Source organism: Perognathus longimembris, chromosome 6 (genome assembly GCF_023159225.1).
Source record: "Perognathus longimembris pacificus isolate PPM17 chromosome 6, ASM2315922v1, whole genome shotgun sequence".
Taxonomy (NCBI): Eukaryota; Metazoa; Chordata; class Mammalia; order Rodentia; family Heteromyidae; genus Perognathus; species Perognathus longimembris.
The window spans coordinates 11,132,807-11,146,644 of NC_063166.1; the positions used below are offsets into that span (position 1 = coordinate 11,132,807).

General features: G+C 56.5%; 1 protein-coding gene across 1 annotated transcript; it reads left to right on the top strand.

Moving 5' to 3' along the window:
• The first annotated feature begins 1,072 nt into the window (after positions 1-1,072).
• Positions 1,073-13,257, top strand: Bnip5 (BCL2 interacting protein 5). The gene is made up of 11 exons (XM_048349209.1): positions 1,073-1,661; positions 3,126-3,245; positions 5,295-5,359; positions 5,578-5,809; positions 6,242-6,373; positions 7,615-7,676; positions 7,890-8,133; positions 8,766-8,900; positions 9,639-9,703; positions 10,834-11,094; positions 13,159-13,257. Exons 1-11 carry the CDS (start codon positions 1,073-1,075, stop codon positions 13,195-13,197), a joined length of 1,944 nt encoding a protein of 647 aa, XP_048205166.1. The 3' UTR covers positions 13,198-13,257.
• Positions 13,258-13,838: the final 581 nt, after the last annotated feature.

Genomic DNA, 13,838 nt, shown 5'->3' on the forward strand with positions numbered 1-13,838 from the left:
AAAGAAGAAGTCTCAGCCAGGCACTGGTGGCTCAAACCTGTCATCCTAGCTATGCAGGAGGCTGAGATCTGAGGATTGCGGTTCAAAGCCAGGCCAGGTCTGCCACATGGGACACCAGCAGTGCTGTGGTACCCAAGGGCCTCTGGTGGCGGCCACCTGGGGCTGCAGCGCCACCCAGGGGTGGGAGGAGGGATGGTCAATGCCGCCTTTATGCGTCACGTGGTTCATGTTTCCTGCTCTTTGCGTGTTTCCATGCATCCCACACATATGGAATTACAATGATAGATTCTAGGACTTGAACTTAGAGCCTGGGCGTTACTTCTTAGTTATTTCACTCTAGGCTGGTACCGGACCACTTGAGCCATTGCTCCATGGCCAGCTTTGTCAGGGTTCATTGAAGATAAGAGTCTCACAGACTTTCCTTGCCCAGGCCTTGAACTAGGATCCTCAGATCTCAGCCTTCTGAGTAGCTAGGATGACAGGCGTGAGCCACCGGTGCCCTGCCAGCCACAATGATAGATTTCCCTCCTTTGCTTTGTGTGCATGTCTCAAGAGGATACATTGTAGAGAAATGAAGCAGTAGGTAAATGTGAAGGATGGGATCAACTTGGCAATCAATGTCCCAGGCCTCTAGCTAATACTGACTCAAGGCGGTGGGAAGCCCTGAGCTGCTCCAGGCTGTAGAAGGTGTGGGACTCGGTCCTGGCTCCAGCTGTCTGAGTTTCCTGCTGCTCCTACTCACCCCCTCCCCCCCCCCAGCAGCACCAGTTCTCTTTAGTTCAGGGGTCACCGTGAAGGTCACCTCCGTGGATTCCGTGACGGTTAGGGCTGGAGTCATTTCTCCAGGAAGCTATGGGTGGGTGGCCCCCACGGCCCAGCTGTGAGGTCTGGCTCAGTTTCCCCTCTGGAAAATGGGGATGAGGACGCCCTGTTCCCCTGGGGCTCTGGAGGCCCTGGGCCATGACGGCAGCCTTGGGCTGCTGTCCCCGGGAGGGGACAGTTCTTCACAGGGAGGGGCCCTGGACGTCCCACCCGCCTTCCTAAGAGCGCTGTCTGTTTTGGTTGTAGCCCAATGGAGAACCCGAGGGGCGCGAGGCAGTCCCCGGCAGCTAGGCGAGCCGGGTCTCTGGACAAGCCCCAAGCCCCCAGGAGGCACTCGGAGGCCGTGGCCGGCCAGGGCCTCTCCCTGCACGCCACCACCCCCGGCCAGAGGGCGCTTCGCCGGGTGGCCAGCGACGGGGGCCCATGTCCGGAGAGCTTCGCTCCGCCTACAGAGGCGCAGGGCCCCGTAGCCGAAGCCATCACGAAGGAGTTGGTCCCCAGGGTGCCAAGGCCCCCAGAAGATGCCAAGAAGGACAAGGCCCAGCGGCGGAACCAGCAGGGGTGGCTGAAGACCCTTCTGAACTTCCTCCTCCTCAGGACAGGTTCTGAGGACGCCAAAGAAAAAACCAATAGGAAGCCAAAGGGGAAGGAGGAGCCCACTGAGCCCACCGAGGCAGCCGAGGATCCAGCCATCAGGAAGAAAGCCCAGGACAAGAAGGCCAACCGCAAGAAACACAAGAAACATGACACCGAAGAAACCCCCAGGGCCCTAAACCAGGAGGCCAAAGGCCAAGAGGTTGGGGTGCTGGTGGAGGCTGACCCGGGCCTGGCTTGCAGGGGTGAGCAGACTGAACGGTCCCTATTGCCACCCCACTGCCAAAAGCCAGGACACCCCTTAACCAAGGGGACAGGGAGGATGGGGATAGTTTTGTTTTTTTTTTTTGTTTTGTTTTGCCAGTCCTGGGGCTTGGACTCAGGGTCTGAGCACTGTCCCTGGCTTCTTTTTGCTCAAGGCTAGCACTCTACCACTTGAGCCACAGCGCCACTTCTGGCTTTTTTCTATATCCGTGGTGCTGAGGAATCAAACCCAGGGCTTCATGTATGCAAGGCAAGCACTCTACCACTGGGCCACATTCCCAGGTCCAGGATGGGGACATTTTTCTGACTCAGAGCAGGGCTGTTGGCCGAGCGCTGGCGATCTAGCCACTCCCGACGCCATGGTCCCTGGGCTGTGTGGTCTGGGGCTGGCGACTTTCCTCTGGGAACCTCCATTTTAGTATCATTTTTTTTTTAACCCACACCATGGAAATGGAACAGTTGCTGTGGTAAGGGCTGGGCCGGTCCAACCCTTGCATTGTTCCATGCTATTAAATCTGAGGTGCCTGGATGAGGATGAACAGGAGCCGGGTGGGAAGGGGAAGCCCTTCCTACCCCACAAGTGATCCAAACATGGCTGCTGAGGTGCTGGTCCTCGGCTGGGTTCTAGACTCGGCTCCTTCAGGCCTGCACTTGCAGGGCCAGCTCAGGCCCAGGAGTGAAAGCTCTTCACTCCTGGAGGCTCAGGATTCACTGCAGTGCCCGGCGCTGCTGGCGCAGTCCTGGAATCCTAGCTACTCAGGAGGCTGAGATCTGAGGATCATGGTTCAAAGCCAGCCTGGGCAGGGAAGTCCATGAAACTCCATCTCCAATTAATCTTCAGGAAGTGGAGCTGTGGCTCTAGTGGGAGAGCGCGAGCCTTGAGCAAAAGAGCTCAGGGACAGCGCCCAGGCCCTGAGTTCAACCGACAAAAAAAAATAAAATACAATAAAGAATTCACCGTGGGGGCTGGGGATGTGGCCTAGTGGCAAGAGTGCTTGCCTTGTACACATGAGGCCCTGGGTTCAAGTCCCCAGCACCACATATACAGAAAATGGCCAGAAGTGGCGCTGTGGCTCAAGTGGCAGAGTGCTAGCCTTGAGCAAAAAGAAGCTAGGGACAGTGCTCAGGCCTGAGTCCAAGCCCCAGGACTGGCCAAAAAACAAACAAACAAACAAAAAAAAAAAAAAAAAAAAAAAAAAAGAATTCACCGTGGTTAGACAGGGTGCGGGACAGGAAGAGACTCCAGGAAGATCCAGCGAACGGGGCGGCTGACTCCAGCAGCCGCTTTGCAATGGAAATCTTGGCACGTGTCTGACGGTTGGGCTGGGTGTGGGGCGGGGGGCAGCAGGGCCTGCTGAGCTGTGGGTTTGCTGTTTTCTCTCGCGGGTGACGGAGTCTCAGGAGAACCGCTGACCCGTGTTCGCCCCCTACCTGCTGTGTTCCAGGTGCTCAAGATAATGATGGCCACCAGCCCCTGCCCATCGAAGGATGCAGTGCTGGACTCTTGGATGTTTCTCCCCAGGCTGCAGGCCCCCTGCCAGAGGAGGAACCCCCCAAACCTGACCGTGAGTCCCAATCCTCAGGCTCCTTTGTGCCTGCCTACCAAACGAGAGTGACTGCTCAGTGTCACCTCTGAGACCTTGGGGGCGGGGGTGGGGGGTGGTTCTGAGAGCTCCTGGCTGGTCCTTCACACCTGCCCTGCGGCTCCTGGCCACAGACGGCTCCACAGACGGGAATCCTAGGAACCGAGCAGTGTGAACCGCAAAGGTTCCTGGTCTTAGGTGTTTGTGGTAATGGGATTTTGTTTTTTTGAACGTGTGTGTGTGTGTGTGTGTGCGTGTGTGTGCGTATGGAGAGAAAGAGTGTAAACGTGAATGTAGCAGCCCAGTGGTAAAGAGTTTGATTAGTACACAAGAGGGGCCTGAATTCATTCAGCAACATGGTAAAATAGAATTAGAAAAAATATGTAGAGAGAAGACAGGAAAGGATAGAAACACACAATTCACTTTGTGTGTGTTTGTGAGTGCCTGTGTATGCTTGTACTGGGGCTCGAACTCAGGGACTGTGCTCTGGCTTAGCTTTTTGGTCCTCTACTACTTGAATCAAACTTTCACTTGTGGTTAAGCAGAGAGTCACGACTCATAAACTTTCATGCCTGTGCTGCTTGAATTGCAGTCCTCAGCTCTCATCCTCCTTAACCTCACCCTCCTGAGCAACTCAGATTATAGATGAACCACCAGTGCTGGCCAAAACATACAATTTGTAACTGCCAGCTTTCTTCACATGTATAATTTGTTGCAGAGCCATTTTAGGATAAAGTGAATGACCTTAAGCACAGCCTCCTACACAACCACACCACTGCTACACCTAATAACTCAATAATAATAATAATAATAATAATAATAATAACAACAATAATAATTCTCCATCCCTCCAATTTCCTCGAGAATGACCATATTTTAAAAGTTAGGAGAGGAGGGAGCTATGCATGTAATGGAAATGTATTTAGCTAGGTGTTTCTGTAGTGTATTGAGACTTTACAATTAATTGTTTTCTTGCCTGAGAGGGAGTGAAGAGTAAGAAGTTAAGCAGGATTTGTGAGAGAGAAGGGATGCTGGGGGGGGGGGGGGGAGGAGGTGGCAGCCAGGCAGGGTTAAGGAGTCTTATTTGCATCTCTTCTTGTGTAAACCTTCAACCAACAGCTAGCCGAGGGCAGGCTGGGCACAGTGCCCTTGAATAAGGTCGATTGGGTATCTGTTGTTTGTGGTGAGGCGTCTGGGTGGCACTTGTGTCCTGGGCCTGCCCACAGCCTTCCCTGTCCCATTTAGTTAAGCCAGGACGCCTCCATGTCCTCTCCCTGGAATTCTGCAGGTCGGAAGGACAGCGTTAGCCCTCCAGGGCCTCCAGCCCCTTTTCACATCCCATGGTCCTACAGCCTGGGGCAGGCAGGGCAGGGAGGTGTCTGCATTTCACAGGGAAAGGAATGAAGGCCCAAAGAGGGTTGAGAGGCCACCCAAAGCTAGCTCCCCCCACCCCGCTCACCAAACCCCAAGTGGATGTCCGCAGATGGGCCAGTTTCTTGCATCCGAAGTCATGCTTTGGCTCTGAATCCTCCTGCCATCTTCTAAGCCTCTTTGAGATGGGGTTAGTCCCCTCCTATGGCCTGAGTCTTTGGGGGCCTCTCATTTGGTACAGAAGGCCCAGGTTGGGCCGGGCACTGGTGGCTCATACCTGTAATCCCAGCTACTCAGGATTGAGCTTTAAGCATCATGGTTCAAAGCCAGCCTGGGTAGGAAAGTCCACAAGACTCTCACCTCCAATTAACCACCAAAAAGCCGGAAGTGGCGCTGTAGCGCAAGTAGTAGAGTGCTAGACTTGAGTGGAAAAGCTAAGGGGCTGCACCCAGGCCCTGAGTTCAAGCCCCAGGACTGGCACACCGGCACACACACACACACACACACACATACACACACACACACCCCACACATGCCCATGTTGGTGTGAGAAGTTGGGGATAGGGGTTGGAAAATGCTCTGTGCATTTATTTAGGGGTGACAGATAAGAACACGCTGCATGTTTAGGGGTGACAGGCGTGGTGTGGTGCTCTCTTGCAGAGGATGCAGTCCTCTGGATGATTGTGGAGGTGCTCAAGAAAGTGGGAGACCAGTTGGAGGATGAGGTGAGGAGCAGGGTCCTGTGGGAGCCCCTCCCCTGCCCCTCCGGGCTGTCCAGGGACCTCTCCTTGTTGGACCTCACCTGTCTTTCCAGTCCCTCCCCCCCTCCCCCACCCCCCATCCTCCTCCCATTCTCAGGACTCAGGGCTCGGCTCACCTGGGCCACTCCTTCCCTTGCCTCAAGGTGAGAGGCCTGACTCAGTTTCTCTCTTTTTCCCCACAGCCACTACAAATCCCTGAGCTAGAGCTGGCTCCCCAAAACCCAGCGCCAGCCACGAGGAAAAAACCTCAAGATAAAAAGGCCAGCCTCAAGAAAGCCTTTTCTCTTAAGAAACCTGGCTCTGAGGTACCCAAGAGAACCGGCACTGCCAACCCCGAGGCCAGGCCCCCCAAGAGGCCCAGCTTCCTGCCTGTGTGTGTGGGTGGCCACCGCCCCTCCTCCTCCAGCAGCCCTGGTGAGTGAGCTGGGCGGGCTCTGGGTGTTGCCATGGCAACAGGACCACAGCCTCCGGCTCTGGACTCTTTCCAGGGCTGGGATTGGCCACTTGGAGGGCACTGGTCCCCACTGGGGCTTTCACGTTTGGCTCCGGGGTGTCTGGGGAGGGTCAAGGACTGCCAGCTTGTCACAGCCACACAGGCCGCTGTCACTAGTCACTCATGCCACCCACACTGTCACCTGCTGCACCCTGGATGGGGATCGCACTGAGCTCTCCAGCCATCCTCCTCTCTGCGGCCTCCGCTTCAGAGGGGTAGAATGTTCAGGAAGGTTGCGGGCAGGGTGATTGTGCGCATGGTCGTTTCCTCATGCTGTGGATCAAGCTAAGATGGTGGCTAGAGGGGGTTCCCAGGCCCCCCTAACACGCCCGCCCTGCCGTTCTGCTTCCTAGACGCAGAGGGCCCTGGAGTCCAGGAGGCCCTGTGTGTGGACGGGGAGGGCCCCAGTCCCTCGGAGCTCCCCTGCCCAGGCAGACGCCAGGGAGCAGACGAGGAGCCGCTGCTGGACAGAGCTGCTGAATCCAGTGAGTACCCCTCCTTCCCTCAGGGTCTCCTGGGGGGCTTCTGCCTTGTCTGCTCTTCTGCAAGAAGAGTCAGGGAGAGACGGCATGTGCAGCCCTCTCTCGGGGGGCAGCTGGGGGCGGCCATCATCTCTGCTGTCATCCTCCGTCACACCCAGCGCTGGCCTCTGTCAGGCAGGCCTCCAGGAATGGGGGGTGGTTGCCTGCGGTGAGGGCTGGGTAGATGGGGTGCTCTGCAGGGCCTGGGTTTCAGTCTGAGCATGTGTGAGCACAGGCCAGTCACTTTGTCACCCGAGTGGCCTTCGTGGCCTCATCTGCAAGATGGGGCCCATCATAACCCCCTCCTCCTCGGGTCGTGGGAGGTTCTAAAATGACGAAGGCCTTGCGGGCACGCAGGGCGGTACTGGCTGGCGGGTGTGCTAACCGTAGCAGGCCAGCGCCGCTTGCTGCTCTCCTTGGGTGGCCAGCGTGAAAGCGGAAGGGGCGGCGAGGCAGAGGAGGGAAGTTCCACAGACAGAATGGATGCCACGGTCATGATTTCATTGTTGGCAGAGCCAGGTGTAGACTTCTCATCATCACAGCCCGTGCTGCACATCTGGAAATCCTTTTAATACTCTCTGCTCTGGCCCCCAATTTGCCTCTTCATGACTAGCAAATGTGCCCCTCAGGGAACTAGGGAGGGTCCCCAGTTCGGAGGAACAGGACCAGTCCCTTGTTGGGGGTGGGGCCATGGCCATGTCTGTCCCTGGGAGCCAGGCCCGCTGAGGAGAAGATAAAGGAATGAATTCCCCCAAACCAGCTGCGTACCCCTCAGACTACCTAGAAGAGCAGGTGCGGGGGTGAAGTTCTGAGCAAGACCCTGAGGAGCACCTAGTGAGCCACCTGGCCATAGAAGAACTTCACTAAACATGACTATGATTGTGTGTGTGTGTGCACACGTGCGCATGCACGCACATGTGCCAGTCCTGGAGCTTGAACTCAGGGCCTGGGCGCTATCCCGGCACAGTTTTGCTCAAGGCTGACACTCTACCGCTTGAGCCGTAGCTCCACGTCCAGCTCCTTCTGTGTGTGTGTGTGTGTGTGTGTGTGTGTGTGTGTGTGTGTGTGTGTGTGGTGAGTTGGAGATTTGAGCCTCACAGGCTTTTCCTGCCGGGGCTGCTATGATCTTCAGATCTCCATAGCCAGGATTACAGGCCTCAGGCCCCCACCGGCGGGCACCTGGATAACACTGTGATCTTTTGTAGGAGAATTCATGCAGAAGATCCTTGCCCTGCTGCAAGATGCCGAGGAGCTGGAGGGAGAACAGGTGGTGCAGTCATTCCCAGGGACCCCTGCCCCTCTCTTGGGACCCCCACAGTGCCCCTCCCAGCTCCCCCTCTTTCCTAAGTCCCCCACCCCTCTAAGACCACAGGTATCCCCAGTGTCCCATGCCATCTCCTGCCAGGTTACACCTTCTAGCCCACCTGCCACTTCCTCAAAGTCAGAGACCTGGCCTCAGTTTCTCTCTTCTTCCTTCCAGCAACCTCAGGTCCTGGAGGCAGAGTTGCCAGTAGAAAACCTGGTCCCGGCGTGCAGGAAGAGGTCCCAGGAGAAGAAGTCCGGCCTCCGGAGAGCCTTTTCTCATAAAAAGCATGGGTCCAAGGAGCCCAAGAGAGGGGGTGCTGCCGATGCTACCACCCCTGAGGCCCGGCCGCCCAAGAGGCCCGGCTTCCTGCCCCTGTGTGTGGGTGGCGGCCACCGGCCCTCCATCTCCAGCAGCTCAGGTGAGCAGGCTGGTTGCCGTGGTAACGCAGGTTTCCTCTCAGGTCACCTTGCTTTTATTTATTTCTATTTTCCCAGTACTGAGGCCTAAACTCAGGGCCTGGACGCTGTCCCTAAGCTTTTTCATTCAAGGCTGGTGCTCTACCGCTAGAGCTGCAGTTCTACTCTGGTTTTTGTTTTTGTTTTGGTAGTTAATTGGAGATAGGTGTCTCATAGACTTTTCCTGCTTGGGCTGGCCTTGAACCTCAGATTTCAGCCTCCTGAGTAGTTGGGATTATAGGCGTGAGCTACTGGCACCCTGCCAAGGCCACCTGAAGTCACTTCTGGCTTTCTGCTCTGGACAGAGTCGGGAAAGGGCCCCTGTTGTTTTATGGCACTGGTGGTAGTTGGTGATCCTGACATTTATGCAGCGCCTGCTGTATGCCACCATCATACATACTATCCCTGCCCTCACGGTCTGTGAGGCCCCCCCTGGATGCCCAGGGCCTATGGCGGAAGTGGCTCACTCGGTCTGTTCCATGCCACACTGGGAGGAGGCAGGGGGTGAAGAGCTCCGTGACCCTCCTGACATGGGGCAAGGCTGGGAGCTCCAGATCCGAGTCTGGTCTAGAACCTTCTGTTCTCTTGTCCTCAGATGCTGAAGGCCTGGAGTTCCGGGCGACCTTGGCCACAGAAGCCGGACCATCTGGGGTGTCGGAGAGCCCTTCTCCTCAGACCAGAGGCCACACACCGGACCGGGGGCCTCAGCCGGAGGGCACAAAGGATCCTAGTTAGTACCCACCTCCCCTCCCTGACACAGCTTCTGGTGCCTCTTCTGGTGCCCTCTGAGGAGGAGCTAGCTGCTCCAAGGGAAAGCTGAAAGGCACCTGCAAATACCCCAGGAGAGAGGAGGGGCAGGGCCAGGGCTAGGGCCAGGGCCAGGGGCAGGGGCAGGACCAGGGGCATGAACTTCCCCTTTGAAGACTGGGGCTGCAGGGCAGAGCCCTGCCGCTGAGCGCCTTCCTCAGGCAGAGCACCCCTGCGCACTGTGTAAGCGCTCGCCTGACCTCCCACATGGGTTGGCTGGAACATTGCTGTAAAATCCTAGCTTGGTCTGCACTCATAATCAGTGGTGTGCTAGCACACTGGCTTGGAGCTGGGGGAGGAGGCCCCGATTTGTAGCGTCCGAAGAACCCAGTGGTGTAATCGCAAGCTGCCCACCCTTGGCAATGCTCGTCGAAAGCCTGCAGGCCCCTCCCCTGCGCCGGGAGTGTGGCCATGGCTGGTGTCCCCTTTGCCTTCTGGGTAACCACTCTGGGTCCAAACCTCCACTGCGAACGCGGGGGGGAGGGGGGGCTCGGTTTCTCATCAGGAGCCCAGTGTGGACCCGATTATTGCTGCATAGCCATGGCAAAGAAAGCTCTCCTGTGGCGCTGAGTGGCGGTGGGCGCATGCGCTGCTGGGGCATCTGCCGCGGGGGGCTGGCATCACCCCGTGTGCAGCCCCCTGTCTTTCCTTCTTTCCTCAGAGGAGCTGCTCATCGGCAAGCTGGTGGTGCTTCTCCAGGAGGTGGATGGCCAGCTAGGGAAGCAGGTGAGCTCCACTCAGCCCTCCTGGGGCCCCCCAGGTTTCATCCCCATGTCCCCACACCTCAATTAAGTCTAGGTCCCACCTCTTTGTCCCTTAACCTCTAGGACCTCTTTTGCAAAAATGAGGGATAATTACCTATTCGAACAACTTATACAGGAAAAGCCAACGAGCAGCAGATAAGGTTTAAAATAACACAATGCTTGCAGGGCCCTTCCGCCAGTGAAGGCCTTTGCACTGTGAGTCATTCTTTTCTGGCCAGTCCTGGGGCTTGAACTCAGGGCCTGGGCGCTGTCCCTGAGCTCTTCAGCTCAAGGCTAGCGCTCTACCACTTGCGCCACAGCGCCACTTCCTCTTTCTCCTCGTAAAAAAACAAAACAAAATAAAAACAACAACCACAACAAATAGTCTCCCTAGAGAGACATATACACGGCAGGTCTTACGTGAAGAGGGGGTGTCAGTACCCCTCTTTACCCCCCCCCCCCCCGCCATTCAGCCCCAGTCACCAGCATCGACATCCTTTTTGCCTGAGGAACCAGAGCAACACTGACCAGGCAAAAGTAACCAGGCAATATCAGCACTTTCCAAACAGCAGCCTCCGCCAGCTTGTGCTGGGAGACCCCAGTGGCTGTGCGGAAGACCCCAGGCGCTGCCCCTGGAGGCACGCAAGCCTCAGGAGTCCCCGGTGTGGCCGCCTTCCCATCCCGTCCTCGCTTCCATGTTTGTGGGATCCCTCCACATCCAAACCTACTGCATCCCGCGCCCGTCTCTGGGTCTGTCCGGGAGGGGTGGGAGGCGCCGCAGGGTGAGAAAGGAAACTCACGGCGGACCATCTCACTTAACACCCCACCACCGTCCCGGAGGAGGGGGACTTTGCCTCCATTTTACACAGGGCCCAGCCAGAGCTCAGAGCGTGCACCCTAGGAGCACGAGCTGTGAGCAGCCCTGCCCTTCCTGTGCCCACCCCATCCTGAGGCTGAGAGCTGGACTTGGCACAGAGGGTTCTGGGCGGAGGCAGGTGGGGTGCACGCACCCTGGGCCGCGAGGTGCTCCCTGGCTGCACGGAGGGGGGGAGGGGGGGCGGTGCAAGGGGCTGAGGCCTGGCGCTAACGACCTGCCTCCATTTCGGCTTCCAGATCCGGCGCCACCCCAGCTTTAAGCGGTTCTTTCACGAGTTCTCCGACTCCTCCCTCCGGAAGCTAGTAGCCAGCCTGCAGAGCCAGCAAGGCCGCTCCTCCGGCGGGGACAGGCGCCTGGCCAGACCCTCCCCGTTTGCTTTTGACTTGATGAACCAGCTGGCCAGCCACCAGAGCCGCACCATCTGCAGCATCATGGGCTCCAGGGGGCACTGCAGCGGGCACAGCTATGCCCAGTTCCCGGCCAGGGAGGCCCAGCGGGTGAGCGGGGCAGGGAAGGGCGCCGCACTGGCAGGAGGGGGCGCAGGCCCCGGGCATCTTCTCCAGTCCGCTGCTCCATGTGATCTGTTAGGGTTCGGTTCCAATGCCCCCTCCTCACTGAGGTCTTTGGAGACGGTTCTAAACTAAACGGCGGTGACATCGTTGGCTCGCCCCCAGGGCTCGCTGACTTTACTCCGTATGTCTGCGTTTTCCTTCTTCAGCTCCGGCCTCCAAGCTTAGGTTCATTTTCACACACGGAGGTCTGTGTGGAAGCGAACTGCACGAACACACATTTCACTCACCTCAGGATCTCAAGGGCTTTGCAGCTTAGCTTCCCTCCCGATTCTACACTGTCATAAAATGTCCATGATGAACAGGGGAGGATTGTCCTTGACATGTCCTTCCCCGGGGGGCCGAGAGGCAGGGTCTCTGGGCTGTTGGGTTGTGGCCCTGCATGGCCCAGGCCTCCACTAGGCCACGAAGAGCAGCCTCTCATCCTCCTCCATGCTGCCTGCCTCCTCTATATTTGCTACTGATACCTCCAGGCCCTGAGAAGTTCCCACTGGAATAATGCTTGCCCCTGAGGTTTTGTTATTGTTGGGTGGTTTTTGTTGTTGTTTTTTTTTTTGCCAGTCCTGGGCCTTGGACTCAGGGCCTGAGCACTGTCCATGGCTTCTTCCCTCTCAAGGCTAGCACTCTGCCACTGAGCCACACTGCCACTTCTGGCCATTTTCTATATATGTGGTGCTGAGGAATCGAACCCAGGGCTTCATGTATACGAGGAAAACACTCTTGCCACTAGGCCATATTCCCAGCCCCCTGACTGACTTTTAAAAAATAATTCTGAGTTTCTTGTTCTCAAGGGGACTGCGAAGAGCCAGCTCCACCCCCTATTCTTTCTCAATTCACTTAAGATAACAAACTTAACAATGCCCAGCCTAGATCTATAGTGTGACTATAAAGAAACAAGGTGGGGCTGGGGATATGGCCTAGTGGCAAGAGTGCTTGCCTCGTATACATGAGGCCCTGGGTTCAATTCCCCAGCACCACATATATGAAAAAGTCAGAAGTGGTGCTGTGGCTCAAGTGGCAGAGTGCTAGCCTTGAGCAAAAAGAAGCCAGGGACAGTGCTCAGGCCCTGAGTTCAAGGCCCAGGACTGGCAAAAAAAAAAAAAAAAAAGAAAGAAAAAGAAACAAGGTGTCCTAGCTGTTGGTGTTGGGCGAATAGGAGCCGATTTTCTGCATGTAGGAGGTGCCCTGGGATCAGGCCTTCCTGCCATGGCCCCACCTCTGGACAGCTGACTTCTGGAAGCTTCTAGAGACATCTCCAGAGCACTGACTGACTGCCTGGAGTTGTATCTCCTCAGAGCTCTGCTCAACCCTGGCCTATTTTGCTGCTGGCAGTTGTATGGGACTTTAGCGATCTTTTCTCAGCCTCACTGTCCTTCCCCAGAGCTTGGGGAGATGAGCCTTGTTTGTCCTCTGTAGCAGGTTAAGTCATCGCTTAAGGAGTGATCTGAGATCTCTCTTACACCTGCAATCCTAACTACTCAGGAGGCTGAGATCTGAGGAGGGCAGTTTGAAGCCAAGAGTGTCTATGAGACTCTTAGTTCCAATTAACCACCAAAAACTGGAAGTGGAGCTGTGGCTCAAGTGGTGGAACACCAGCCTTGAACAACAACAACAAAAAAAAGCTAAGAGATCAGTGTTCAGGTTCTGAGTTCAAGCTCCAGTACTGGCATGTACACACACACACACGTAGAACACTAGTTCCAAACCTCCTCTCCTGTCTGTCTCCTCTTCCTCTGGCAAGTTGGTCCCAGGAAGCTCTCAGAGGTGCTGGCTCTGACCAGCAAGGACCTGAGGAATGATGGCAGGGCCTGTGGCACAGGAGCAAAGTCTGGCAAAGAAGCTAGTGCTGGGCATTGCTGGGTACCGGTGGGCAGTGCTGGGCATTGCTGGGCACCGGTGGGCAGTGAACAACCTGTTTTTTTTTTTTTTGTGGAGCGGGTGGCACAAATCAGTGGAGTATGGTGAAAACCTGTCTCCTCCTTCTCTTCCCAGAATATCACCAATCTGGAGAGCTGTCAAAGTCCAGACTGAAATCTCAAGTTCCCTTGAGCCAGGCAGTGGCCGGCAGCTTTGACCAGGAGCCCTGAAGTGGTCCCATGACAGCCCAGCCCTGTGCTTCCAAACATGTCTGGAGACAGCTTGACAGCATGCATGCACGCATCTGTGTCACACGCCTTCCACGAGCTGGACACAAGCTGGGGGGGACAGCTGGGGGTGGCGGCAGGGGACCAGACTCTACCTGTCCCTGACCGCTGTGTGTCACCCTGCCTGCCCAGACCTGCCCCTCGGCAGTGCAAAACACTCGCTGACATGTCCCCAGATGTTCATCTGAAGCGAGGCTTCATTGCGGATGTGTGTGCGCGCGCGCATGCGTGCATGCTTGAATCCAGGCCCTTGAGCTTTTGCTTGGCTGTTTTGCTCAGGGCTGGCATGCTACCACTTGAGCCACGCCTCCACTTCTGCCTTGTTTTTTTCTTTCCTGGTTTGTTTAATTAGAGCTAGAGTCTCATGGGATTTTTCTGCCTGGGCTAGCTCTGAACTGAGGCGCCTCAGATCTCAGCCTCCGGAGCAGCTAGGATTGCAGCGGGGAGCCCCGGGAGCCTGGCCCCACCACTGCAGCGCTTGACTCCGCTGGCAAATTTCCTTCCCATCCACTTGTTTCCAGCCCTGTG

Coding starts and splice junctions, on each gene's coding strand:
- Bnip5 (XM_048349209.1), top strand. CDS start 1,073: ATGGAGAACCCGAGGGGCGCGAGGCAGTCCCCGGCAGCTAGGCGAGCC. Junction 1,662..3,125: donor CCCGGGCCTGGCTTGCAGGG/GTGAGCAGACTG, acceptor GCTGTGTTCCAG/GTGCTCAAGATAATGATGGC. Junction 7,677..7,889: donor AGGAGCTGGAGGGAGAACAG/GTGGTGCAGTCA, acceptor TCTTCCTTCCAG/CAACCTCAGGTCCTGGAGGC.